Source organism: Phyllostomus hastatus, unplaced genomic scaffold (assembly GCF_019186645.2).
Source record: "Phyllostomus hastatus isolate PE091 unplaced genomic scaffold, TTU_PhHast_1.1 phas_scaffold_387, whole genome shotgun sequence".
Classification (NCBI taxonomy): Eukaryota; Metazoa; Chordata; class Mammalia; order Chiroptera; family Phyllostomidae; genus Phyllostomus; species Phyllostomus hastatus.
This window is the reverse complement of record NW_025334027.1, coordinates 1,722,364-1,747,928: the sequence shown is the minus strand read 5'-3', so window position 1 is coordinate 1,747,928 and position 25,565 is coordinate 1,722,364. Positions and strand designations below refer to the sequence as shown.

The following is a 25,565-nucleotide window of genomic DNA, read 5'->3' as shown; positions in this document are numbered from 1 at the left end:
TTATAACTGGGATAATCACACAAATATTCTGGATAATTATGAAAAAATTCATATTTTTTGAAGTGGACCAGGGATTTCACTTTATAATCTGTACATGCTTTCCCTATCATACAGAAGTCACACTACAGAACAACTTTAATTATTATATTTGTTTCTAGTAGAAGCATTTTTCAGATCTGCATTGAGAAAAACTCCATTGTGAATGAGAAACTTGAGTTATAGTAGAGACTGTCGAAATCACACAGCTGGAAGCTGAAGTTGATGACAATCTGGAATCACACCTTGTGTCCACTCTATAATCATCCTATACCATTTTAAAAAAGCATTATTTAAGCACAAACATAAGATATAATAATGCTTATTTAATGACACACATATTAAAATCAGGCCTAGGTGAGCAGAGAGAATCCTTCTGTAGGAAGGAGGTACTGTGACACTACAAATCATAAGTCCCTATAGCTGGACCTCCCTGATTTCCTTGAGCTCTGTACTACACATCCTCTAGATCTCTGGCCCCTTTCAGCTTTTCAGTGCAGGGACCTTCTGTCTCATTGTTCAGAATACAGTGAGGCCATCAAGATGAGGAGCTTCACTATCCTGCTTCTCTCTTCAACATGTCATATTCTTTGCTCATTCTCCTTTTCACCTAAGAAAACAGGTTGACTCTTTATTAAAATAAACACACAAAAAGGCAAGGACAAGTAAGAGAGTGTGTAGATGTATACCGGAAAAGAGGATTCAGTGGGGGAGGGGGGACAGATCAGGCAAACATCTGGTGTATTCTGCTGTCCTAAGGGATGATGATCAGAGGGCACCTGGGCAGTCTGGGGCAGTCTGGCAGGAACTCAGAGCCAGATCCCAGATCAGACCCCCAACAAGATGTTAAAAACAAAAGGTTACAGCAAGAATGAGCCCAGACTAAAAAGAAACAAAGTTACAGCTGGTGCTGACAGGTGATGTTCTGCAGATGTCAGAATTAATAGCTTCTCCATGTGACTGAAGTTTTTGTTTGCACTACTCAATTGATGGTCTACAAAAAATACTTTGAAACTGTTTTATTATACATATATTTTGCTATCTTTAAACTAGACTCCAGATGCTCAGAGAGCACATATTTTGAAGAAAGTTTAAAAATTTAGTTTGCCTTCGCTGAAAAGGACAGTCTCACCTTCCTGAAAATCCAGCCCTGGACAGCTTTTCCTTTTTTCTTCAGTGAACTCATCCCTCTAGCCTGGGAACTAGGAAACACATTCTCATCTGCTTACGTGCCCAGCTTCAGTTCTCCCCAGCCTCTCACAAACTGTCTCTAACAGCCTAGCCCAGCCATCCTGCCCTGAGCTACCTTACCTTCCATCATCTATGTCACCCCAGTCCAATCAACCAACTCCTAATCACCCCCCTCTCCTATAGCCAAACCTTGCTTATCATACTGTTGGCTATTGTTCCCATCATTTCACCAAGAAACTCCTGATAGCCCAAGTCAATAGCCTGAGTTCAATTTTCTACCTAAAACCGTAACATTACTCTTAGAAGAAAACATAAGAGTAAATCTTCATGACCCTGGATTTGGCAGTGGATTCTTAGATATGACATCAAAAGCATGTTAAGTTTAACTTCATCAAAATTAAGAATGTGCATCAAGGTAAGTCAGCCTGCGAAACAAAGGGTCACAGGTTCGATTCCCAGTCAGAGCACAAAAGCATCATATCAGCTCTACCACTATATGAGTGGAAATTAAAATTTTATGTAGTTTTTATATGTTGTAATATTTGTTCAAATAAAACTCTCCTATAATAAAAAAAGAATGCATATCAAAGCACACTATCGAGAAAGTGAAAAGACAACCTATGGAATGAGAAAAATATTTAGAAATCATGTTTGATAATAGCTTAATATCCAAAATATGTAAAGAAATCCTCAAACCCAATAACAAAAAACAAACAACCCATTTTAAAAATGGGGAAAAAGTTTGAATGTTTCCCCAAAGACGATATAAAAATGGCCAAGAAGCACATGAAAAGATGTTCAACATCTTTAGGAATTATGGAAATGCAAATCAAAACCACAGTAAGGTACCACTGCACAGCCTGTAGGATGGCTATAATTAAAAAAAAAAAAAAAAGGAAAATAAGTGTTGATAAGTATGTGGAGAACTGGAGAACTGTAACCCTTGTGCATTACTGGCAGGGTTGTAAAGTGATGCAGCCACTATGAAAAACAGTTTGGCCATCCTCAAAAAATTAAAGAGTTACCATGTAACCCAGCAATTCCACTATTAGGTATATACCCCATCCCCCCAAAATGGAAAATATGTATTCAAACAAAAACTAGTACATGAATATTCACAATACTCTTCTTAATAATCAAAAGGTGGAAATAACTGATGTCCATTGCCTAATGAGTAGCTAAACATAATGTGGTATACAGCCCTATAATGGAACATTATTTGGTCATAAGAATGAAAATATATGCTACAACATGATGAGCCTTAAAACATTATGCTAAAGGAAATAAGACAGACCTAAAGGACAAATACTGAATTTCTATTTGGGGTGAGGAAAAAGTTTCGGAACTAGTGATGATGATTGCACAACACTGTGATGTAATGAATGACACTGAGTTGTACACCTAAAAATGGCAAACACATTTCACAATAATAAAAAAAAAAATACCACAATAGGGTTGCTTAAAAAGACCATTGGTTAAGTCTTAGCTCTGGTACATACCACCTGTGAGACTGTCAGCAAATAACAACACAAACCTCAAGTTTTAAGTGCATAAACTGGTACTGATGCCATCCACCCCCATGAGGATTAACTGAAATACTCTCTGTGAAGCCCCTCACTGACGGTTCTTATTCAAAAGCTATTACCACATACAAAAACTGAGGTCAGCACTAATGTCCCAAGGCTGGGAAATGCCTTGTTTGAACCACACTAAGGCCACAATTTCATGTTGTTGTTTTTTTAATCCCATTTACATATTACAGAAGAAAAAGGAAAACTTTAAAAGAATAATCTCTGGCTCACAACCATGAGAATATATGTTATAAAAATATTAAAAAATATAAAATTCTAAAGGACTTTCTGCAGATTCCAACCTTTTTTAAAAAAAGTTTTATCTATTTATTTGTTAGAGAGAGAGGAAGCGAGGGAAAAAGAAAGGGAAAGAAGCAGATCTGTTGCCTTGGAATGAAACCGGTGACCTTCTGCTTTGTGGGAAGATGCCCGGCCAACTGAGCCACAACGGTCAGGGCTAAAGATTCCAATTGTTTTTTAAACGTTTAAAAAAAGATTTTACTTATCTATTTTTTAGAGAAGGGAAAGAAAGGACAGAAAGAAATATCAATGCGGGGCCACCACTCTTGTGCCCCCTCCCGGGTACCTGGCTCACAACCCAGACATGTGCCCCAGACTGGGAATCGAACCAGCAACCCTTTGATTCACAGGCAGGCACTCAATCATTGAGCCACACCAGGCAGGGCAAGATTCCAACTTTTGATAAGGTTTTGTGATTAAGGAGAAAAGCACTTTTGGTATAGAAGTAGAATATATCAAATTCCTAAAATTAGATGCTGTTAAGGACAACCACCACCACCAAAGACAAAAGGGAGGAGAAAGAGCCTATCAGTGTTGAGGAAATGCCCTGAGATTCTTATTAAGAAGCTGAATGCAAGCTCCTAGGCATCTCTGACATGCCTCAGTAAGAACAGGCATCACTGCTGACTGTGATAGAAGGTGGCTCATTACATGTCAGGAGGCTATGACCCTGAACAGATCTCCAGAGCTGAGCTGGATGCTTAATAAAGAATGTGTACAGCCCTGACATCACTGTGGGTATATAAACTACAGGTCGTCCAGCCACAGAAACTCACAGATAATCCTTGAGAGGTTTAAAAAATACAGCCACTACTACTGACACCTGTATTTGCTCTGCAGACTTTATCTCAGTAAGACATAGAAGAAGCAGTGAATAAACTGCTAGTGTGAATTTAATTCTAACCAATGAAGCAAAACCAACTGGTTGAAGTAGAAATCTGAGAATTCCAGACCACTCAGTGAAGGAACTGGGACCATAGGCCTTAAGAAGGCCAATTCATAAAATTCTGAGACCAGATGTACCCTGATGAATAGAGGTTTCAAAAATGGGGAGAAGGCAATCCAAGAAGAAATGTGAACATCACAATCACAAATGACCCCAGTGGGAGTGAGGAGTTGAGAATGGTGGTGAGCCCGCCCCCGCCCCAAACACTCTTGAGTGTCATAAAAAGAACACAGATCAAAGATAAAAGGATGACCTTCTCTGATAAAGATATCTAAGTACTGATGAAACACACTGGCAAGTAGGAATAAGAGTTTAATAGTGGTCCCTTGCCATAGCATCACAGGACACTGGCAGACCTGTGAAGGGTCAAGTCTCTTGGCTTTTGATGACGGCAAATTCTATAAAACATAAAAGGTGAGCTGCAAATCAAACCTGGACAAAATTCCGAATCAATAAGCAAAATATGGTTCACAAGGACTAGAATGGGAAATGAGATGCTTGGAAGGCTGAGCCCCAAAACAAGTCATGTCAGATCACCACCTCATTGTGTTTGTTTAAATGAGACATTAGATCAGGAGAAGCTGCAGGAGAGAACTTGGTACAAAGATCTGGATTGTGCTTTTATGAACTCTGTAGTTAGCATGAACCTGGGGGAGTGGGGGTGTGGATCAACATACTACAAGACACAATCAGGATTTTAAAAGATCCAGGCCCTGGACTGGTAGCTCAGTTGGTCAGAGTGTAGTCTTGATACACCAACTTTGCAGGATTGATTTCTGGTTGGGGCACACACAAGAAGCAACAAATGAATACATATATAAGTGGAACAACAAATGGAGAGGTATCTCTCTCTCTCTCAAAAAAAAAAAAAAAAAGAAGATTCAGAAGTGTACACATGGTGTAAGACTGAAAAGAAGAACAAAAAACCTGGAGGGACAACTGTAGGGCAACACACTGAAGTCCAAACACGGGCCAGGCAAATACAGGAAAGGGACTCACAGCAGTTTGTGATAGATAGATGCAAAGAATTTAACTACCCGAGTCACCCAACACGGAAGGAACCACCTCATGAGACTGTCCCAGAAATTCCACAAAGACAGAAACCTTTGTTTTGTTCATTGCTATACTCCAACTCCTGTAACAATGCCTGGTCACATAAGAAGCACTCAAATCTTCACTGAAGGAACGAATGCTTTTGAAGACTTCCGAGTTGGAACTGAAGTGCCAATGGATTTAGACACCGTAGAAAGCTAAAATCACTAGGAAGATGGTTAGGCTAAATGATTTTGCCTTTCTTCTTGGTTTGATCCTGAATCACTTTAGGCCTTACCTGTAGCCTAAGAAGTGGTTATTCTTTTCTGTTCTACTGACTTTTGATTGCCACAGACCCCTACACCTTAAGTCACCAACTGTATTCTTAACTCACACTACAGAGAAAATGGTTCCATTTAGATACTTTGATACAAATTTTCATACTCATGGGCCTGTATACTCAGAGTTAAGTACAATTCTGAAGATACTAAGAAATTTCTTCCCTTTCTTTTCTAGTCAGGCAAGTATACTGAAATATAAGTGTGTGAGAATGAAATTATTATAGGGGGACTCAAGCATTTGCTCTAATTTATTTTAAAAATCAATGAAAAAAGGTATATTGTCTGCAAAATTCGGAACCTTCTCTATTGCAAGGAATTGGCTATTTCATACCTCAATAAAGACAACACAAGAAAACTCTTGTTCTCTTCAGCTTAGCCCTTTTGATGATATGGCAACAGCCTACTTCCCCTGCTTTGTCTTTTGCCACTTTTACCCAACATACTCAGCATTCTCAACAACCCACAGCTTCTCAGTGGTGTTAGTCTTATTTATCCAAGCTCTTCCCTCTGCTAGAAATGCCTTCCCGCATCACCCAGCTAACTTTGTAACTTAATTCAAGGGTCACTTACTCCAAGAAGCCTTCCCAGACTCCCATTCCCATCTCCAACTCTCCCTTCTACTCTGTGATGTAGGCACACTTACCACACTGCTTGTTTGTCTCTATTCTTTCATAATGTGGGAAGCTCCTTGGTGTTAGGACGCTACAAGGCACCCCTCACAGGTTGGCTGCATGAATGGATGACAAATAAACAAACTAACATCAAGTCTCAGAGCCAGGGTGCCCCCCCCCTTTAAATAACTTATTTACTTATTCATTTATTTTTAGATAGAGGGGAAAGGGAAAAAGAGAGGGAGAGAAACATTAATGTGAGAGAGAAACATTAACCGGTTGTCTTTTGTATGCATCCTGACTGGGAATTGAATGGGTGACTCTGCTTTGCAGGACTATGCCCAACCAACTGACCCACACTGGTCAAGGCAGAGTCATGCAGAGCCTTTTAAGCTCGAAGAATTTAAGTAACCTGTCCAAGATCACACCAGGAAAAGCCAGGACTTGAATGAGGGTCCATGATCTTTCCCAACCACCTCACTTTCCCACTGTGTCACAGAATGCAACTCTGGCTACAAGTATTTTATGACAATAGCATCCTTGCTCCAAACATTATCTTCTGGCCAATGATATACTTTTGGAAAAGGCTATATTGCTTCCCTCAATCTGAGAATGCTCTGGTAGGGTGTGACCTGTCTCCCAGGAGCCCTTCCATTCCTGTGTCATTATCAAGGGCATTAAAAACAGCAAGAGCTGTTTTCAAGGAGTAGGGACACCCAGCATGATCCACCTCACACGAGCAGCAACTGTTCCCTTTCAAACCAAGCCCCAAGGATCAACTCACTTCTTGAAAAAAGGTGAACAAGAGAGGAAAATGGCTAAACATAGACCTGTTTAAAAACATCTCTTTACCTGCATGAACATTCTCTTGAAAATCAAGTTTTATGAGGAAAAAAAGTGAAATAATTTGAGAAATAAAGTTCACCTAAACTATCATCATTCTTTGTAATACTATCAAGGGAAATATGAAGTTTCAATTACTGGCACATTTTGTCCTATTTGTCTCATCTTTCTCATTTTAATTTTAATACGTTTATTCTGGTAACCTAATTGCAATTGTCCCAAGAGAGTTGTTTTTAACGAGATCAGATAGGTTAGACCACTAACTTTTAGAAGATAACACAATTCATAGAAATATTCAGTTATGCTATAGCTGAAAGTCTCATTTAAACATACAAAATGAGAAATACCATTAAGGAGAATTTGGCAAAGGTGTATTTCTTGGGTCCCACTGACACTCTCTCTGTGAAGCACCAAAGTCAGACTTTGACAAGGTTTAGAAGGCTGGGTTAGCGTCATGATCTGAGAGTCTAGGAGAGCTATGTAATGGCCAAGAATATAGGTTACCTTAAAATATACGTCATTAACCAGAAAGGCGTTCTCTTCATTCTGGTCAAAGGCACCTACCCATGTATCTACTCACCAAATTAAGTGATCCCCTCTATGGTACCCGCTAATCTTTCTCTCTATAACCTCCTATGCACACTTCAAGAATGCACCAGAGATATGGGTTTCTAAACTGCATCTCTTCAAGCCAGAGGTCAACAGGCAGGCGTCCTAAATGGAGTGAGGCTTTAAACACTAACTCAGGTAGGAACCCAATTTCTGGCTTTCTTCAGGGTCTCAACCCCGATTGGGAGTCACAACCCCCAAGGTTCTCACCTTGATGTGCCAAAAATCAGCTGCCCAATATATGCAAATTACACCCACTCTCTGAATCCTAGCTCCCAACTGGTATGATGCAATGACAGATGTGAAAATGACTTAGAAGGCAGAAATCACTACACAAACTAGAAGGTATGAAGAGCCCAGGACACACCAAGTTATTTTAGGGTGTTGAGAAGTAAGGAGCAGCCTGGTCCAGATGTGTGTGCTGTGCAGGGGCAGGTCTGTATGGGGCTGAGAAAACCAGAAGGTCTACTCAAGCCAGACTCGATCTATGGAGGCAGCTTCCTCTGTTTTTTCCCTCCTAGTCTTCCACTGGGAAGTATAAAAGCACCTGGGGTCCTATCCAGACCCTAGTCCCTGCCCGAAGCCTCATTTTTTCCTTACAGACAGCATGAAAGGGAGGAGTAATCATGGACTCTGAAACAGACCTTAAGGTGTAGTTCACACGTGACTCCTGGCTCAGAGAATACAGAGAATAACCAAAGGAAAAATATAAACAAAACAAATTACAGCTAATTTTTAACTGTGGGCAGAATGTTTTGAAAGTTAAATTTTGATTTTTTGAAGCAACAGGTTCCATTACTTCATCCTTCTACCGTGAACCTAGGCTGTCTCCTCACCCTGCCCTGCTTTGATCTTGAGGTAAATACACAGTGAACAATCATAAGTTAACTCTGTTTCTCTAATGTATATGCAATTTGATAATATTAAGAAAAAGTATTCAACTGTAATCATATTATAATGATACACTGCAGTTTGTGGTTCACAAAGCATTTTCAGTTATCAAGAAATGAGAGGTAAGATTTGTGGTACCAAATTCCATGTTCTGATACAATACTATTTGGGGCCTACCTCACTGTAGGCCTTTTATAACTCACTAAAAAAATATACAGGACTATTCTAAAAATATGAGTTTTTAAAATCGACTTAATTTGTCCGAGTCTCCTGTTCGTTCTCTCCCCAGGACTGCCACTGGGTCTGTGCTCATATGTGGTCACTCTGGGCTTAATCAGATGTCTCATCAAACTTCTTTCTACCTTCTGGTAGAAACTGTGGTATTGAAGCTTTACCACCCCCCCCCCAACAGGCTCATCAACATTGGTCTTAAGAACTTTTTTGTACTTCCGCAAGCTACAGTAATATGCTAAGCTTTGCAAGACTCTTTTTAGTTAGAAGAACATGACTTGGCAATTAAAATGTTCAAGTTCTAGGCCCAGGCCAGGTATTTCAGTTGTTTAGAGCAGTCCTGAGACACCAAGGTTGTGGGTTCGGTCCGCACACAGGAATTAACCTATGAATGCATAAATAAGTGGACAACAAATTGTTGTCTCCCTCTCAAAAAAAAGTTCAAGCTCTTACTTCATTCTATTGTAATTTACAAAAATCTCTTAACATTTTAAAAATTATTCCTCTGCCTGGCTGAACAGAATCCTAAAACATTTGTTCATATTTCCCCTCAACTCAACAGACCACAACATTAGAAATATGGAAAGGTGAAAGTGGCTGTGTGTATGTCTATCTACTGATGTCATTTCTAGGTCATGGGTCTTAACCATCATCTTTCCTTATTGGAACTTGGAAGAAACAAGGAATAGGAAAGGACAAAAGAATCATGAGAAACATTCACAGATCTTCCAAAATCATCTGGTTCCCTTATTCCCGTGAATATAACTTTGCAGAAACAAAGTTAAAAAACTAAAGATAAAAACTGAATGTTAATCCCCCAAAACAGCCATAGATTTTACCTCTAATGCCAAGGCAGTCTTGTCATATGCACAGGGTACTCTTTTCTGGATGGCTTTTGCAAAGACAGGTCCATTCTGTGTGGATGGCAAAGGGTTGATTGCTGCCCCAGGAGTACTGGAAACCGCAGGTAGAGGAGTTGTGGTCTGAGGTTGAGCATACGCATGAGCAGGTTCTGGGATCCCGTAACTGTTGGAATTCCTATTTCCATGCTTTCCATGTGGTGAGGATCTCACAAGCTTTTCAACATAAGGGACAGGAATCATGCCAACCCGGCCGTCCTTGTTCCGGGCACTCCACCATTGTTCTTCAGGCTTCTCTATTATCACCAGGATCTCACCTTTTTTAAAGGGTAGGTCTTCAGCATCATTCCCAGGAAAATCATACAGAGTCCGTACATATTCCAGATTTTCTTCTGCTGTAGGCAGGTTGGGTGCTGATACAGATCCCATTGGTGGGCTTGGATACCTTAAGAAAGACAGAAAATTATTTTAAAAGAAAAATCTTACCCTATACCAGTGTTGGTCAAACTTTTAAATAAACTATTATCTATCATAAATTATCTTTCTCTCTAAATTCTCAGTAGTTAGGAAGGTTCTGTCGCAGTGTTTTACTATTACTTGCATCATAACAGAATAACCTGAATATATCTTTTAAAATCACATGCCAAGTGTGCGCGTGCGCACACACACACACACCCCATACCTCTATTTTACAGGAATCTTTTGTTTACACAGAGATATCTGGTGTGAATCTATTTTAAAAATCTCAAGTTCAGTAGTTGTCTCCCTTAAGGACCCTGTCACAACCACCAGGCACTCTTCCTCGTGGTTCTAATCTATGGCACGCATCCTGCACACTTTCCTGGACACCCACAGAGAAGATGACAAAGACCTTTGTCTCTGTGTCCTTCACAATATAAAAACCAGAAAAGGGTTTATATGCTTTCCAAATTTAAAAAACCTCACACTGCATCTTGTATGGGAATCATCATTTGAACATCCAAGTGAAAGCATGCGAAAAGTTTTCACTATAAAACTCACAGGGCAAGAGTGCTCCATCTAGGCAATTAGTCTACAGACACCACCATACCTCTCTGCTGTGCTTACAGATTCAACTTGTATTTGACTTGCACAATGTGTAACTGCACTCCCAGACACAATTACACAAGCAAAGACCCCTGCTCTCCAGCAACATCCCATCCATAATGCCCCTTCTGCAAAAGAAACAGAAGTCTCTCTCGGTCTCTCTCAGAACCTAAGAAATGTTCTGACAAGCTGCAAACAAAGCTGAGGTTTTGAAGAAACTATTTTACCATTACCTGCCCCACACCCCCATAACTTTTCTAAAGCTCTGAAGCACACAATGTATGCCAGAGTAACAAACCCTGGGCTTCACACAAAGAGTCTGCCCATCTTTAGGAGATGACTTTGCCTGCAGGACCATTCACCAGAGCCAGGTTCTAGACTAGCCCTGAGGGAGTATGCCAGGGTACTTCCACTGACTATGGTTTCCAATTAGCTCACAGCCATTCTCTTGCTTTATTCCTCCACCAATGATCTAAGAAGTTATTTCATAACAACACGCTCTATGTCGAAACATTTAAAAAAAAAAGTTTGCTTTATAAAAAGTGTCAAATTATAGCATTCAACCAAAAAAAGGAAAATAGAAGATAAAAAAAAATCCCATAGTTCATGCCCTAATGAAGCTACAATTCTCCTTCCCCTCTCCCCTCCCACCAGCCCAGCTTATGGCTTTCCTTTAAAACGAGCCCTAGATATGCCCGCTGCAGGGTTTTTTGGGGTCCTAATACCACACCACAGGCATTCTCCCACATTGCTGGTCTTCTTCCTGATGACTTTCTCATCAGGGTAACATTTCATTCTGGGAGTCTGCTGCAATGAAGCATTCCCGTTTTCCCGGATATTTAGTTTTTCTTTCTTCCTATTTAATCATTCATGCCACAAACTTTTTAACCATATTTTCCTTATGTTAGATTTTTTGGTAAAGCCTCGATTTCCAGATTAAAGAACAGGAAGATTTTCATGGCTCTTGGTACATATGTGCCACACTACTTCCCAAAAGACAGTCTTCATAATTTGGCAAAACTTTCACCTTTATTTTTTATTTATTTTTAATTTTTTAAAAGATTTTATTTATTTATTTTTAGAGAGGGAAAGGAGGGAGAAGGGAGAGAGAGAGAGAAACATCAACGTGCGGTTGCTGGGGGTCATGGCCTGCAACCCAGGTATGTACTCTGACTGGGAATCGAACCTGCAACACTTTGGTTCGCAGCCCATGCTCAATCCACTGAGTTATGCCAGCCAGGGCTTCACCTTTATTTTTTTAAAAAGATTTCATTTATTTTTAGAGAGAGGGGAAGGAGGGGGAGAGAGGGAAAGAGGGAGGGAGAGGGGGGGGGGTGAGGGAGGTGGGGGGGGGGAGAGAGAGAGAGAGAGAGAGAGAGAGAGAGAGAGAGAGAGAGAGAGAGAGAGAGAGACAGGCAGACAGACATCGATTGGTTGCCTCTTGTATACACCCCATCAGGGGACAGATCTCGCAACCCAAGCAAGCAGCCTGACTGGGAATCAAACCTGTGACCTTTTGCTTTGTGGGATGACACCCAACCAACTGAGCCATGCTGGTCAGGGCAGACTTTTTCTCTTTATAAACATTTCTTTAATATTGATTTCTAGAGAGAGAGGAAGGTGGGAAGGGGAGAGAGAAAGAGGAAGAGAAATGTCAATTTTGATGTTCTACTTATTCATGCGTTCACTGGTTGCTTCACGTATGTACTCTGACGGGGGATGGAACCTGATAGGCTGCCACCTTGGCCTATTGGGATTTTGCTCTGACCTACTGAGCTACCGGCCAGGACAAAAGTTGTCCTATGCCAGGCATTATTTACAGTCTTTTTGTAGACATTAAATGGCTTAATCCTGCCCTGGCTGGGTGGCTCACTTGGTTGCAGCACTGTCCCTTATACCAAAAATAGGTTGCAGGTTTGATTCTCAGGTCAGAGCACATACCTACAGGTTTGATCCCTGGTCGGGGGCATACTAGAGACAACCAAGCTTGATGTTTCTCTTTTAGATCAATGTTTTTCTCTCTCTCTTCCCTCCTTCCTCTCTCTCTAAAATCAATTTAAAACATCCTCCAGGGAGGCTAAAAAAAAAAAAAAAGCCCTGGCTGCTGTGGCTCAGTGGGCTGGGTGCTAGATTGTGAACCAAAAGACTGCCAGTTCAATTCCCAGTCGGGGCACATGCCTGGGCTGCAGGCTGGACCTCTGTATGGGGGTGTGTGAGAAGCGACCAGTTGATGGTTGATGTTTCTCTCATGCATCGTTGTTTTTCTCCCTTTCTCCCTCTCCCTAAATCTTAAAAAAAATAATAAAAAAAATTAATAAATAAAACTGCTATATTCTCACACCAAGCTGGTGAAGTAGATGTTGTTATTATCTGCATTTTACAGACAGGGAAGCCAAAGCAGGGATTAGATATGCACTCAGGTAGTCTAGTTCTAGAGTTATCACTGATAACCTCTAAGCTAGTCAGCCTCATGAATTAAACCTTCACCTTTCAGGTGTATAAGAATTAATGTCATGTAAACACACAATACAATATACAGATAATTTATTATAGAATTGTATACTTGAAGCCTATATACTTTTATTAACCAACATCACCCCAATAAATTCAACTAAAAACAAAAAAGAAAAAAGAATGTCATAATGTATGTAAAACATTCACAACAGTTCCTGACCAGGCATGGAGCATCCAATTACCCCCCCACCGCTTTAAAGTATACCTCTGTTCCTATTTAAAGGACCATGACGATTTTGTAAAAAGTTTGAGTAGTACTACATAAATTTCAGATGCTTTACTAAGAGCATAATCGGTTGCATATCAGACCCTTCCAAGAGTATTTTACTGTTTGTATAGTAAAAAATTAAAAGGAGTTCTAGAATACTACAATGCAGATTGTGAGAACACTATTACAGCTTCAGTGGGAATTAACCCTAATGAAATCCATTTACCCAGATATCTACTGGCTTACTATATGGGAGACAAACTGAATTAAAACCAAGTTCCTGCTCTCAAAAGACTGCTAATTTAGTGGAGGAAGAGACTAGAAGACAAGTGAGAGATCTAAGTGCAATTGATGTATGTCATGATAGAAGTTGGCAGGGTCAAAGAGCACTCAAACGAAGGAGTGAATTGCTTAGGATCAGAATCAGTGAGGAGATAATGCACAAAAAGCTGAAGATAGTATTCTTTAAAGCTGATGGATTTTGTGGAAGATAGGCATACATATTTTGGTTCTGTTTCAGAAACAAGACTAAAGGCCCAAAGGTTCAAAAGCTCCCTTTCTCAGCTTCCCCACAGCTCACAGAACATACTGCTGGTTCCAGCCTCCAGAGGTTGGCAAATTTCTGTATAAAGGGTTGATATACGTTTGAGGCTTTGTGGGCTACTTACGGTGTTTGTTGTATACACATTTTTTATATATACAAACCTTTAAAAGTTTAAGAACCATTCTTAGCTACAGTACACTATACAAAAACTATCTGGAGTCTAGCCTACTGGTCTGCAAACTATGGTATGTAGACCTTTATTCCTACTGCATGGTTTCATAAGTAAAATTTTATTAGAACATAAGTCCGTTCGTTTCCTTTTAAAAAATACTTATTTATTTTTAGAGAGATGGGAAGGGAGGGAAAAAGAGAATGAGAGAAACATTAATGTGTGGTTGCCTCTCACACACCCCGAACTGGAGGACCTGGCCGGTAACCCAGGCACGTGCCCCGACTGGGAATCAAACCCTTTGGTTCGCAGACCAACACTCAATTCACCGAGCCACAACAGCCAGGGCCCATTCGTTTTCATATTATCTAGGACTGCTTTTGTACTGTAAGGGCATAGCTGAGTAGCTGTAACAGAAGCTTGTATTGTCCTACACTGAAAGTTTGCTGATTCCTGGTCCAGATTCTTGTGTTACAGGAGGGAGGAAGTATCTTCCAACTTTCAATACTTCCTTGGCGAGGGAATGTATGTATGCATAAATTTCATAAAGATGGAAGACAGCTTATACTTTCTGTACTACTACATTGATACAGTGACCTTGGAGCTCATTTCCTGTTTCACTACATGTGCAGATATCCTTCAATTTGACATCAAATCAATCTCCCAGCCTCCTCCCTGACACTGAAGTCTTCCACCCTAGTCTCAAACTTATTTATTCATCAAAACCTCCTGCAAATTACACATTATTTCCACTGTAGATGAAACTGTGATGATGCAAGGTCAGATATACTTGCCTTTTAGGTCCCACAGCCCACCCGAAGACATAAAATCAGAACAATTAATCATTTCTCAACTACTTCCCAGTTTTGATCAAGACTGTAAGTAGCATCCATCGACTCCTCTTTCAAGTTTACACAGAGAGAATTTTCTAAGCCCATTCACACATACCGAACCCAAGCTTCCCCTCTCTTATGCCTATAGTCCATGACACACTTTGAGTAGCAAGGTCCTGGAGGACTCCCTGGTAACTAGCTTTTCTTGTCTAATGACAATAAACCTTCCTCTTCTTTTGGTTAAAAGCAGTGATTTTCAACCCTTTTCATCTTGTGACACACATAAACTAATCATTAAAACCCTAGGGTACACCCCAAAATATAGTTTTTGCCAATCTGACAAAAAATTTATTTCACGTTGGACAGCTATTATTGTGTTGGCTATTGTCATTTTTTAAATTTGACAATCTAAGAGAAAGAGGTCAGTGCCCCTAACTAAATAGTCAGGTACTTCATGTTTTAAAAATTCTTGCAGCACACCAGTTGAAAATTGCTGGTTAAAAGCATTCTCAGCTTCATGTATTAACCATAGATAAAACGTTTCCTTTAAATTTGAGTGTTAATACCTTCTAAGCTTAAAATGTCCTCATTCATACTGAAGAGCAATATGATCAACCTCTGGTGGGAAAGTTTCAAGGGTACTGGTAAAGTTCTAGGTTTTTTTTTTTTTTTTAAAGATTTTATTTATTTATTTTATTTTTAGGGAGGGAAGGGGGGGGGGAGGGAGGGGAGAGAGAGAGAGAGAGAGAGAGAGAGAGAGAGAGAGAGAGAGAGAGAGAGACATCAATGTGCGGTTGCTGGGTGTTATGGCCTGCAACCCAGGAATGTACCCTGGCTGGGAATCGAACCTGGGACACTTTGGTTCCCAGCCCGCGCTCAATCCACTGAGCTACGCCAGTCAGGTAAAGTTCTAGTTTTTAAAAGGGGGTAAAGGCCCTGGCTGGTGTGGCTCAGTGGATTGGGCACCAGCCTACAATCCGAAAGGTCGCTGGTTTGATTCCTGGTCAGGGCACATGCCTGAGTTCAGGGCAGGTCCCCAGTTCAGGGTTTGAGAGAAGCAACTGATCGATGTTTCTCTCTCCCTTTCCCTCTCTCTAAAAATAAGTAAATAACCTGGCTGGTGTGGCTCAGTGGATTGAGCACCAGCCTGAGAGCAGGAAGGTCGCTGACTGGATTCCCCGGACAAGGCACATCCCTGGGTTGCAGGCCAGGTCCCCAGTTGGGGCATGCAAGAGGCAGCCAACTGATGATGTTTCTCTTGTATACTGATGTTTCTCCCCCTCTCCTCTCTCTAAAAATAAATAAATAAGTCTTTTAAAAGAATAAAAGGGGTACATGAATACTATTGAAGATTTTTCTGATTATACACACATATACATACACTCTCTTAAATGTATGAAATATTTCACAATAAAGAGTTGAAAGACAAAAAAAGATAGTAAAAGAATTCCTGGAAGACTGGCTAAGTACCCCTCTAGTAAAACTGCTTTATATAACCCTTCTTAATACTCAGTGTCATTGGACACTGAGGACCTCTCCCTTCTATCCCCGGACATTCATACTATCACTAATGGTTCTGCTTCTATGCTTCTTCACCTCCTTCCACAGCTTCTCTTCCTCTGCTTATTCCCATTCAGCTTATCCTGGGGTTTCCATCTAAGCTTAGACTCCCAAATCTATAAATTTAGCTGGCAACTCTCTTAGTAACAAACCCATCAGACTGCCAAACATCACCTGGCTTCCCAGTTGAAACAAATCATCCTCTCACCCTGACCCTTTCTCTTCTACTCTCTCAATTAAAGATATCTTTCAATCATCCATCCCTGAAGGCAAACCTCTCCCCTCACCTTCTATATGCAACTGCCCAAGGAGGACTGTCAGTTTCCATTTCATATTCCCAAAGCATTTGATCTTAGTTTCATCTTCTCAAAATGCTCAAAAAGCCCTGGCCAGTGTGGCTTGGTTGGTTGGAGCATTGTCCCGTGCACCCAAAGGGCAAAGGTTTGATTCCCTGTCAGGGCACATACGTAGGTTGCGTCAGTTTGGTCCCCAGCCTGGGTATGTATGGGGCACCAATCGATGTTTCTCTCTCTCTAAAATCAATGTATCTGGGGTGGGGATTTTAAAAACTACAATAAAAGCTAAAGACTAAAAGCACTCTTTAAAGTTGACAGATTTTGTGGGAGATAGGCTTACGTATTTTGGTTCTGCTTTATTCTTCCTTCCTAGCTTACTTCCCACCACTCACATTAATTACACTCCGTGCCTTTCCCAGCAAGCACTGCTACCACTTCTTTTACCACACACACTTGTTCTCATTCTTCGAGAGTCAAGTATGAAAGAGTACCTTCTCTATCAAGTCTTTTCTAACCCTTTATTTGATCATACTTGCTTTTAAACTCCCATGGTATTATATTTTAATTTGTTCAATATACTGAGCTTCTCAAAGGCTAAAACCATGGTTTATTCCCACTATACACCTTGAACCTAGTACTGGGCTTTGGTGTAGAGTAGGCCTATATACATTGAAATTCCCGCTAATAAAATTAAAATGCCAAAGACACAGGGTAGCATTTCCCATTCCAATTTCTATACTTTTTTTCTTCTGAAAATGCAAAAGCGTTGCCATTTCAATTTCCTAAACCTGGTTTAATTCTGTTATACAGGCTAGGAAATCCTGATTTGCCTTCCAAGTTGCTCTACCTCACCACTGCTCCACTCATACTCTTAGCCATCATTCCAGGCTAGCTGCCACATGCCTGGGCACCCACCTTATTTGTTAGGATCTTAGCTCAGACTCTAGGATAATCTGAACTCCCACTAATAAGCACTGCCTCCTTTCACTTATCAGAAAGAACTGAAATATTTTAGCCTGAAGGAGCCTTAGAAATAATCTACTCCAACTATTCAGATCAAAAGGAAAATTTTTTTACCTTTCTTAGGTAAAAAATTCTCTGGATTCAAGTCTCAAACAAGAGATATGTCACAAATTAAACGGCTACCAGTATTTCACATGCCATGGGCACACCTCTTAACTGGGCAAGCTTCTATTCCAGATATAATGACAATGTTCTTATATCTCATCTGAACTGAATTTAGATGATTTAAAATACCAGTAAGAGGACCCTCAAAGGTTTATTCAGTGTTGAATCCTATGGTAATCAAAATTACTGGTAATCCCTACTCCTAAATAGCAAAGTCCAGATTTGAGGTCCATTAAATATTTAGAACAGGGAATGTGGGGGGGAAATGTGACCCTGCTGCCTGTGGTATCTTCTGGTCCATGCGGAGTTTCCTTTCCGCTTCAGAGGTTTGAGGGTCCTCCTCCGGGCACTCAGGTTAAGCTTTTCTGATTCTCCCACAGATACTTTACCACATTAGATTGCATGGAAGTAGCCTTTAAAAAGTCTTGGTAACCAGTAAGTTCCTCAAGAACATGACAGGGACTGTTGATTTAATGTTAGTTCTGTATTACTAGGTACATGCGATATGCAATGTCTGTTGAGTAGGAAAGGAGATTTTCTCTGAGGGTCAACTTGCCTCAGTTTTTAAATGTTTACTTCTCATTATTTTTCTCCTAGCCTTCATACATAAGCTAGAACCGGAAAAGCAAGTTACACAAAACACACTTTCAATCCCTGGCTGGTGTAGCTCAGTGGATTGAGCGCGAGCCTGTAAAGCAAAGGATTGCTGGTTTGATTCCCAGTTGAGGCACATGCCTGGGTCAAGGGCCTGGTCCCCAGGAGGGGGTGGTATGCGAGAGGCAACCACACACTGATGTTTCTCTCCCTCTCTTTCTCCTTCCCTTCCCCCCTCTCTAAAAATAAACAAAATCTTTAAAAATAAAACACACTTTCAAGTTTCTAAACCATGGGAAAATATAGTTCATATCTACAGAAACCCCTCAGAAACCTTCTGAAACATTCTGTTGTTAAACTGGAAATAGCCTCTATTAAACAAAAAAACAAAACAAAACAAAACACTAATGCTTACCTTACTACTGACTATAACCACCACCACAGGATGTGTAATTTGTAATAGAAAAATTACATCCATATGCACAAGGAATAGGGTCATTCAAAATCAACAAAAGCCATCACACTGCACGGGACACACCCACATGCCTTTCTTCCCTCTCAAGCATGCATCTACTCAACTCTAAGGGTCCCCATGAGACTGGCGACCAGGGGAGCAATGGGCAGTGGCAGCTCATCCTGGGCTAACCCCTGAACCTGATTCCAAGGCCCCTTTACTCCGACTTTCCAGTGAGCCAAAGCAGCCCTGCATAGGCTCTCTCCTGTTGCTTCTTCTGTCCTAAGCCCTTTCCTGTTTCACTTGTTTAATAAATGTACTCTTGGGGGCAGGGGAAGCCATGTGACATGCTACCTTTTGGGGGTTAAGTTTACCACAGACAAATACAAAAAACAATTACAGTAATAAGATAAACCTAGAGGACAAAGTTATAAATATACCAAGTCATTTTTGTCACTTCCTTTTTCTTCTTCTATCACTCCCCTCTCCCATCAGCATCAATTTTACCTCCACCAAGCCACAGCTGTCTATGACGTCTATCTAACCTGTGACACACACCATCACTCACCATTATTTTGCACCTGGATTACAGCAACAGCCCCAAGTTCAAACTCCTTCCACAGCACCAAGTGCGCTCCATAATGGAGAAAGTATGTGTGTCACCCATCTTTTCCAATACCTATCACTGGGATAAAATTCTCTTGTAAATATTTGAATGAAAATATAAAATTAGCCCTGACCACTGTGGCTAAGTAGGCTGGGCATCGTCTCACAAAGTGAATGATCACTAGTTCAAGTCCTGGTCAGGGCACATGTCTGGGTTGCCGGTTCAGTCCCAGGTTGGGACACGTATGAGAGACAACCAATTAAAGTCCTCTCCCTCCTTTTCCCCCTTTCTTAAAAAAAAAAAAGGAAAATATAAAATTAGAAGTTAAGAAATATTCCTGCCCTGGCCGGTTGGCTCAGTTGATTGGAGCATCATCCCATACACCAAAAGGTTGAAGGTTTGATTCCTGGTCAGGGCACATACATAGACTGCAGGTTTGATCCCCAATAGGGGTGTGTACGGAAGGCAACGGATTGATGTTTCTTTCTCCCTTTCCCTCCCTCTAAAATCAATAAACATGGCCTCGGGTGAGGTTAAAAAAAAAACCAACAAAAAAACAAACACTAAGGAATATTTCAATAAAAAAATCAGACTAGAACAATACAAGCAATGACTCTTAAGTTCTGAGGAAGTCATAGTTATGACCTGTTAAGCAATAAACAACAACAAAAAAATTACTGACCATAGGTCATGTAATTATGCCTTTAAAGGAGCTTAGTTTTGATACCTAAAAAGTTAAACCACTTAATTTATCCCGTTTAGGGTGAGAAGAAGCATTACACTCATTTTTTGCATCTGGCGAAGGTTTTACTAGCCTCTAGTTTTCCATAAAGACTATTAACACATCAAACCAAATCTGTAAATTTCAGGCTTGGGAGAGGCAATCCAAAGACTCAGTACAACAAAGTAAATCCAGTTGGGGTCTAATTCAACCAGGACTGAAGGGCCTCTGAGAGATAGCAAGCCAGAGAAGGAGAAACAAAGCTGAAAGTGAGGGGGAGGGTCAGGGAAAGGCCCTATTATTTATGAGAAGCCTGGAACAACAGGTAGGTTTTCAATAGGTGAGGAGTGGGTGGAGTTAGGCAGTCTAAGAAGAGCCAGCAGCCTGAGCAAAGGTTTCCAGGGAATGAGTAAGCAGACTAATGGGGCTGCACTAGAGTTAAGAGGGGAAGGAGGCAAGCACAGACATCAAAGATAGATTTGGTATTTGGTGAGACATGGTGTATGGAAAATATGGAGTTGCTTTTTAGGGGTAGCAGGAAGCCACTACAGCATATTTCTTTTTCTCCCTCTAGAAGGGAATCTGTTTTTTAGACTTTTTTTTTGGGGGGGGGGGAACAAACTTTTAATGTGCCAGAGATACATCTGTTGCCTCTCTGCACAACCCCAACAGGGGACCTGGTCTGCACCCAGGCATGTGCCCTGACTAGGAATCAAATAGGCAACCTTTTGGTTTGCAGGCCGACATTCAACCCACTGAGCCACACCAGCCAGGGCTCAAGCCATTTATTTACTATTTGGAACAGCTGTATTATAGTACCTGTCACCTCAGCCTCAGCACAATGCCTTGCACATTGCTTGGCTTAAGAAATGCCTGAAATTAATGATGTAATTCACCTTTCCAAGTTAAGGAAGTCATTTACTAAAATATATTATAAAATCTCACCACAGTAGGTTCTAAGATGCTCTACAACACTTTATATCGAAATTATATTGTGCTCCAAGTTGAATTCAACTAGTAGCTTCCTCAGGACCTGGCAGTTTCACCAGATTCTTGGTGTCTAGGTCTTTGTTATATAGTATTTGATTTATAATCACTTTCTCCCAGTTTTTAAAGTCCATTTACTTCAGTAGTTAAATCTTATAACCATTATACTATTAGTTTTATTTCTTCTCTCTATTCCACAGACACGACACTTAGACCAGGCATCCAGTGAGTATTCCTTAATTAACTATAGTAGCTTTTAATGTTTAAAGCTCATAGTAATATCTTGTCAGCAAATCTCTAAAACGACAAATATGTCATCCCCCCAAAATCTGTATTAACACCCTGTCCTTTTAAAATAGATGTTTAAGAAACAAATAAAATGCCTTTTATTTTTAATATTTTAGGCAATTTCCTCAGCTCAAATTTGGCTTAATTTAAATTAAGAAACACTGATAAAACACCGATGAAAGCAAAGGAAAACAATAAAAGAATGCATTTTACTTGGAAAAGGGGATGCTTGATGCTCAGTGTCAAACAGATATTAAAATTAAAAGACATTAAGTCATTAGACTTAAAACAAAAAGTACATCTAAAATTCAAAAAAACTGTCATTCAAAAATTTGAATGACAATTCAAATAAATTTCTAGACTTATTCTTCCTTGGAATATAACCAAATGGGTTGCTAGCTTACTAACGATCCAGCTTGGAGTAAAAGTATAAAATAAAAATTCAGAAGGAAATCCTCGCTAAAGCTAATGTGCCCTCTTTTAAAATTTTTGTATTTAATGTATAATAGGTGTCTGGCTATTTCAAACTTGGCACCAAAGTATTAATATATACAGTTCTGATATTTCAGTTACAGGCTTTTGCTCTTAAATGCTAAAGCATTTTCATTTGTCGACTGTTCCAAAGGCTGCTGGACAGGAGTTCTTAATCTGGAGTTCAGAGATAGGCAGGGCGTTCAAGAACCTTGAATGGTGTGCAAACGGGTGTGTACGTGCATTTTGGGGGAGGATGCCAACGGCTATGCTCAGATTCTTAAAGAAGTCTATAATCCAAAAAAGGTTAAAAAAAAAAAAAACCAAACAACAAAATCCTGCTTTAGTACCATAACTAAATAGTGAACGTGACAAAAAAAAAAGACCCGTACATTTTAATTTTTAACTATGCAACCGCCGTGAACACGCATCCCCTCATGCACAGTGACCCAGATCCTGACGCTAGCCTTCCATTTGGAATGCTTTCTGGAAAGTAATTCGGTTTACACTAGGAGGAAATGAGATCAATCACCCGTACCCACACACACACACACTCTTGGATCGACCCCATGCACCAACTCGGCCATTGTCAATCCCCTCTTCTCTGGTCGGGTGGGTAGCACGCCCCGGGACCGCGGGCGCTTGCGTACCTGGGTGCGGGCTCGATTAGGGTGGTGGTGTCCAGGTAGTGAATCTTGTAGAACTCCAGCAGGGTCGACAAGTGGTCAAACTCCTGATCCCCAATCTTAAAACGGCGGTTGGGCAGCGAGTTGATGATGTAGTGGGAGACCCGCGAATTCTCGGACACCGACAGCACATAGTCCCCGGGGCAGGTGGAGGAGTCGCGGACTAAAAACATTCCGTGGCGCTGGCCCTGGAGCCGGGTCTGCGCCTCCTGACGAGACACTGGCCCCATGTACCAAGAGGAGCGATCAGAGGAGTCGAACCTGGCGGAGGACATGGTGTCGGGCCGAGGCTGTGGGGCGGGTCGGGGCGGCGGCTGCTCTCGCCTGCTCTGGACACCTATTCCCGGCAGACGGCTTTGGGGCCGAAGAAGGGCCTCTCGGCACACTTCGAGACGTGCTTAGAGGGCCGAGCCAGCACCTTCCTCTCGGCTCCGACCCCACAGCATCCTCCACTTTAGCCCGCCTGCTCCGGGGCCGCCTCACGGAAGGAGCCGGCTCAGGGAACCCGGGGCAGAGCCCGAGGTCGCGGCGGGCGAAGCCGAACCGCAGCGGAGGCCGCCCCAGGGTTCTCGGGCTGCCCCGCGTACCGGGAGTGCCTGCCTCCAGTCACTCCTGGCCTGAAGCGTACCGGTTCCGCGCCCCTACGGCTCTGCACCGACCCCAGCTACTACACCAAATACCAAACTCCAAGGAGCGTCGCGCCTCCAGGGCGGTTTTGCCTAGCCGGTTCCCAAGAGCCACAGCAACAAAATGGCGGACGCGGGAGAAGCTGCCGGCCACCTCCCCCTCCGCTCAGCGCGCTCTGTTTGCGCACGCGCGGGCTCCGGCTCCCAGAGGCAGTCGGGGCCCTCCCCTGACGTCTTGCGACACAGCCAATCAGGAGCGCGGTCGTGACGGTTCGGGCCTGCGCCGCTCGCTCCGGCTCCCGCGTTCAGGGAGGAGGCGGAGGAGTCGAAGGCAGCGGGCACTCCCTTCTTGGCCCTGCGTACGCCGCCGGGGGCGCTGGCGCTCCCGGATGGTAAGAAAACAGCTGGAGCCGAGAGGGAGCGGCATTTCGAAAACCTGCTCTGGGAACAAAGCGTAACGTGCAGGCCGAATCTCTGGCCAGGGAGGCGTGGTACTGGGGTGACCTGGCCAGCCGAGGGGACAGTCCCGGATGGGTTGAGGTAGCTTAGGAAGGAGATGATCGTGGAGCTGAGGCGGCCAGCAGATAGGGACTAGGTGACCCTGACCCGAGGTGTCCTGGTAGGCTGAGCGACCCGAAGTGGCCAAGTGACCCAACAGGCACAAGTTGAGGGTGAGAAGGTTGGACTGACAGGATTAAGTGGTCTAGGAAACACTGCCTGGTCGTTCCTGGCGCTGAATAATGCACAGACGCTTCTGGGGCGTGGCCGTCCCTGCTAGGGGCTCAGCCTACTTCTCCGTTAGTCTTTCATTCCCCCCTTGTGTAGCCGGCTCCAGCCGTGCCCTCCCAGCCTTTCTGTTCCCTAACCCCCGACTAGAATGTACATTTTGAGGAAGTGCGGACCTTGTCTGTCTTGTTCACCTCTGGGCCTAGCACGATGCGTGGCCCTGAGTTGGTGCTCAAATATTTGTTGAACAAATGACTGACAAGAAAAACCTTCCGGCTACTGGTGCCAGATTATTGGTAGCGCCACCCCAGGAACTGGACGGACAAGCCGGTCCAGGCCCTAGCCGGGTGGTACAGTGGGTTGAAGCCTCGTCTGGATACACCAAAGTTGCGGGTACTATCCCTAATTGACACATGCAAGAAACAAATCAGTTTCTTTCCCTCTAAATCAATTTTTAAAAAAAATATGGCAAAGGACCTAACAATCTGGGAAATGCCACTCAAGTGTCTATCTCTGCTTTATTGATCTGGACACAAGTACATAAGTCTGGAAAAAGCCTTTTAACTTGTTACATTGCAAATTAATTATCTTCAATTGAGGATTAGATGGAAGTTCCTCAATTGCACAGTTAAGTGGATTTTGATATATGAAAAGTTCCACTGCACTTGCCATCAAGATCTGAAAATGCTGCTGGAACTGTAGTTTGAGCTCAGAAAATGTATGTTGCAAATTTGTGTGGGAATGGAGATCTTGCTTTTGTTTAAATTTCTGACAGCATGGGAAGTGTATGAAGCAGTGTAATGTTACTTGTGCCGCAAAACATTAGTTATTGTCCAAATGACTTATCTGCAGTATACATTTCACATGTAAACACTGTTTTGCCCCCCATAACTTTAGGTTGAATTAAGAAACATTATCAATTAGCCCTGGCTGGTGTAGCCAAGTGCAAACCAAAGGGTTACCCGTTCAATTCCCAGTGAGGGCACATGTCTGGGTTGTGGGCTGGGTCCCCAGTGGGGGCCACGTGAGAGGCAACTACATATTGATATTTCTCTCCCTCTCTCCCTTTTCTCTCTAAAAATAAATAAATAAAACCCTTAAAAACTTAATTATATAGCACAAGCTAATTTCCAAGGCCATTAAGTATTCAGTAACAATAGTTTAGATTGGTTCTGTTCTGAAAAATCTGTCTTGGCTCTGAGATGAAAAAAATAATAATAGAACTTTACCATTGATTGGTAAGCCATCAAAATGCTGTGTAGTAGGGCAAGTCAGGACATTCAGCTTCTAATTCCAGCAAAAATTCATAGACCTGCCCTGGCTGGGTAGCTCAGTTTGTTGGAGCATCATCCCATTCACAAAACGTTGAAGGTTTGACCATTGGTCAAGGCACATACCTAAGTTTTGGTTTGATCCCTACCGGGATGTATACCAGATGCAACCAATCATGTTTCTCTTATGTCGATGTTTCTCTCCCTCCCTTCTCCTCTCTCTAAAATCAATGAGCATATCCTTGGGTGAGGATTAGAAAAATCACAAGAAGTATTTTGTGGCATGTAAAAATTGTATCAGGTTAAAAGTTCAATATCCATGTTTTATTGGAACATGGCCACTTATATCATCTTT

At 41.9% G+C, this 25,565-nt stretch overlaps 1 protein-coding gene across 2 annotated transcripts in view; it reads right to left on the bottom strand.

Annotated features, from left to right (window-relative positions):
- CRKL (CRK like proto-oncogene, adaptor protein) overlaps positions 1-23,379 on the bottom strand; it is a 28,757-nt gene extending 5,378 nt beyond the window's left edge. Inside the window, exons 1-3 of one of the 2 annotated variants that reach the window (XM_045819821.1) lie at positions 22,552-23,379; positions 9,442-9,907; positions 6,071-6,144 (exon numbers count right to left, since the gene is read on the bottom strand). In XM_045819821.1, coding sequence (XP_045675777.1) covers positions 6,112-6,144; positions 9,442-9,907; positions 22,552-22,862 — 810 coding nt within the window. In that variant the 5' untranslated portion in view covers positions 22,863-23,379 and the 3' untranslated portion in view covers positions 6,071-6,111. Of the gene's footprint in view, positions 1-6,070; positions 6,145-9,441; positions 9,908-22,551 lie in introns of those variants that run through there. The other variant, XM_045819820.1, reaches the window with a different exon arrangement.
- Between the last annotated feature and the right edge of the window lie 2,186 nt (positions 23,380-25,565).